The sequence below is a fragment of the Vicugna pacos genome, chromosome 14 (assembly GCF_048564905.1).
Source record: "Vicugna pacos chromosome 14, VicPac4, whole genome shotgun sequence".
NCBI classification, from domain to species: Eukaryota; Metazoa; Chordata; class Mammalia; order Artiodactyla; family Camelidae; genus Vicugna; species Vicugna pacos.
The window spans coordinates 14,950,900-14,954,386 of record NC_133000.1 but is presented as its reverse complement, the minus strand read 5'-3'; the positions used below and the strand labels follow the sequence as shown (position 1 = coordinate 14,954,386).

The window sequence follows — 3,487 nt, the reverse complement described above, 5'->3', positions numbered from 1 at the left end:
CCTTATGTTTACACCTCAGGCTGATTCTTGGCACTGAGACACCATAAAGCAATAAAAAATAAAAATAAAAACAATAACACAAAACAGCAAACCCTAAGGAAAGGTGAGAATATGTTTTCCAGAGTTACCACATTATTAGATTCGCATGTCTAGTTTACCAAAAACACTCAAAAGGCATACAAGAAATAGGAAGGCATGACCCTTATAAAAGAAAAAAAAAAACAAAACAGAAATTGTCCCTGAAAAAAGCTTTATGGCATGATGACAGACTTCTTAGACAAAGACTTTAAATAGCTGTATTAAAGATGCTCAAGGAACTAAAAAAAGATGTGGAGAAAGTTTAGAAATGATTTGTGAACAAAATGGAAATATCAATAAAGAGAAAACCTAAAAAAACAAAAAGAAACTATGAAGCTGAAAAGTACAATAACTGAAAGAGAAATTCACTAAAGGGAGTCAGAGATAGATTTGAGCAAGTGGAACAAAGAATCAGTGAGACTGAAAATTGAACAATGGAAATGATCGAGAAAGACAAACAGAAAGAAAACAATAGAATGAAAGTGAACAGAGCTTAAGGGACCTGCTGCATATCATGAAGCAGACCAACATCCTGGAAGCCCCAGAAAGAGGAGAGAGAGAAAAGGGGGCAAAGAGAATATCTGAAGAAATCATGGCTGAAAACTCCCCCAGTATGATGAATGGTATCAATATAAACATGGAAAAAGCTCAATTAATTCAAACTAAGATGAACTCAAAGAAACCCACACCAAGACATTATAATCAAACTTTCAAAAGGCAGAGATAAAATTTTGAAAAGAGCAAGAGAAAAGCAATTCGCCCCATACAAGAGATCGTCATTAAGGTTATGTACATATTCTTTTCAGAAAATTTGGAACATATTCAAAGTGCTAAAAGGGAGGAAAAAACCTGTCAATCAAGTAAGAAGCCTAAATCCAGGAAAACTGTCCTTCAAAAGTGATGGAGAAATTAAGACATCCCCAGATAAACAAAAGCTGAGAGAGTTTGTTACCACTAGACTTGCCCTATGAGAAGTGCTCAAGGGGGTCATGCAGGGTGAAATGGAAGGTTCTAGACAGTAAGTTGAAGCCAGATGAAGAAATAAAGAGCTTAATAAAAGGTAAATACATGGGCAATTATAAAAGCTAATATTCTTGTAACAATGGTTTGTAACTCCACTTTTTGTATTCTATGTAATTTAAGAGACTGACACATTTTAATAAAACAATTGGTAGTCTAAAAGCTAGTATTATTTCAACTTTGGTTTGTACTCTACATTTTGTTTTCTATATAATTTAAGAGACTGAAGCATTTTAAAAAAATATTACCTTATGTTTTGGGGCACACAATATATAAAGGTAATTTTGTTATATCAACAACCAAAAAGGGTCAAGATGAAGCTTAAAGGGGCAGAGTTTTTTAATGTTATTGAAGTTAAGCTGGCATAAATTCAAATTAGAGTGCTGTAACTTTGGGATGTTAAATGTAACCTCTATGGTAACTACAAAGAAAATAGCTAAAGAACATACACAAAAGAAATGAGAGAGGAATTTAAATGTTTAAAAAAAGTTAAAACAAAAAACCCTAAATAGAAAGGAAGATGGTAATACAGGAAATGAGGGACAAAAAGTTATAAAGCATATAGAAAACAAATAGCAAATGACAGAAGTAAGTCCCCGCTTATCAGTAATTACTTTAAATGTAAATGAATTAAACTCTCCAATTAAAAGACGGAGATTTGCAGAATGGATAAAAAAGCATGTCCCAAGTATGTGTTACATACAAGAGATTCACTTCAGATCAAAAGACATAAATACACTGAAAGTGACAAGATGGGAGAAGATACTTCATGCAAATAGTAATGAAAAGAAAGCAGGAGTGGCTGTGCTAATAAGAGACAAAATGTACTTTAAATTTAAAAAGGGTTAAAAGAGACAAAGAAGGATACTGTATATTAATAAAGCTTTCAATATATCAAAAGATATAATAGTTATAAGCATTTACATACATAATGACTGGCCATCAAAATGTATGAAGCAAAAACTGATAGAACTGAAGGGGGAGATAGTCAGCTCTATAATAACAGTTGAAGACTTCAGTCCCTCACCCTCAATAATGGATAGAACAACCAGACAGAAGATAATTAATGAAGTAGAAGAGTTAAAAAACAATAAATCAACTAGACCTAACAGGCACTTTACCCAACAGCAGCAGAATACACATTCCTCTCAAATGCACATGGAACATTTTCAGAATAGATCATATGTTAGACCACCACACATTGTCTCAATAGATCTTAAAAGACAGATAATACACAGGATCTCTTCTCTAACCACAATGGGGTAAAGTTAAAAATCAATAACAAAGAAAATTGGAAAATTCACAAGCTTGTGGAAATTAACACATTTATAAATAACAATGGATGAAGAGGAACTCACAAGGGAAATTATACTCAGAGACAAATGTAAACTAAAACACAATGTACCAGAATTTATGGGACACGGCAAAAGCAGTGATACGGAGGAAATTTATAGCTATAAAAGCTTACATTAAAAAATAAGAAAGAGCTCAAATTAACAAACTAACTTTACAGCTTAAGGGCCTAGAAAAAGAACAAACTAAACTCAATCATACACCTGGAAAGGGGTTAATATCCAGAGTATATAGTGAATTCCTGAAACTGAACAACAAAAAATCCTGATTTAAAAATAGACAAAGAACCTTTCCGGCGGTGACGACCTCCCCACGAGAACATGCCTCTCGCAAAGGATCTCCTTCATCCCTCTCCAGAAGAGGAGAAAAGGAAACACAAGAAGAAGCGCCTGGTGCAGAGCCCCAACTCCTATTTCATGGATGTAAAATGCCCAGGATGCTATAAAATCACCACCGTCTTTAGCCATGCACAAACAGTAGTTTTGTGTGTTGGTTGCTCTACTGTCCTCTGCCAGCCTACAGGAGGAAAAGCAAGGCTTACAGAAGGATGCTCCTTCAGACGGAAGCAGCACTAAAAGAACCCTGAATCAAGATGAACGGGAAACCGTCCCAATACACACATTTTGGATACATCCTGTTTATTGTCTTGTTTTACTGCTAGGAAGTTCCTACCTCACGTATTCAGGGGCAACCAGAAGAGTGGACTACTAGAGTCATTTGGGGCAAGTAAGTGGCCAATTTGTGAAATAAAATGAAGGCAGTTTCCAAGTCAAAAGTCCACGATGCTGAAAATAAGGACTCCTTACCTAGAAAGAGGAAAGCTGTTGATGCCAACACCGCAAAGAGGGTAAAGAGGAGGATCTGGGAAGAACCCGTGAACTTCTGGAGGACACCTGAATCTTCATTTTGACCTACAGTTTGGCAGAACAAAAGAAGAATATTTAATGTATCCAAGACAGATGTTGCACTTAAAAACTTGTGTGGTCCTAAGAGTATCTAGCTGAAGCACTCAAAATCCAGCTCTCTAGGAAATTCT

The 3,487-nt window shown here is 35.3% G+C and overlaps 1 protein-coding gene across 1 annotated transcript; it reads left to right on the top strand.

The window, feature by feature from the left end:
- The first annotated feature begins 2,735 nt into the window (after positions 1 to 2,735).
- LOC102527152 (small ribosomal subunit protein eS27) lies at positions 2,736 to 3,083 on the top strand. The gene has a single exon (XM_006210140.4). The coding sequence runs from the start codon at positions 2,772 to 2,774 to the stop codon at positions 3,024 to 3,026; it is 255 nt and encodes an 84-aa protein (XP_006210202.1). The 5' UTR covers positions 2,736 to 2,771; the 3' UTR covers positions 3,027 to 3,083.
- Positions 3,084 to 3,487: the final 404 nt, after the last annotated feature.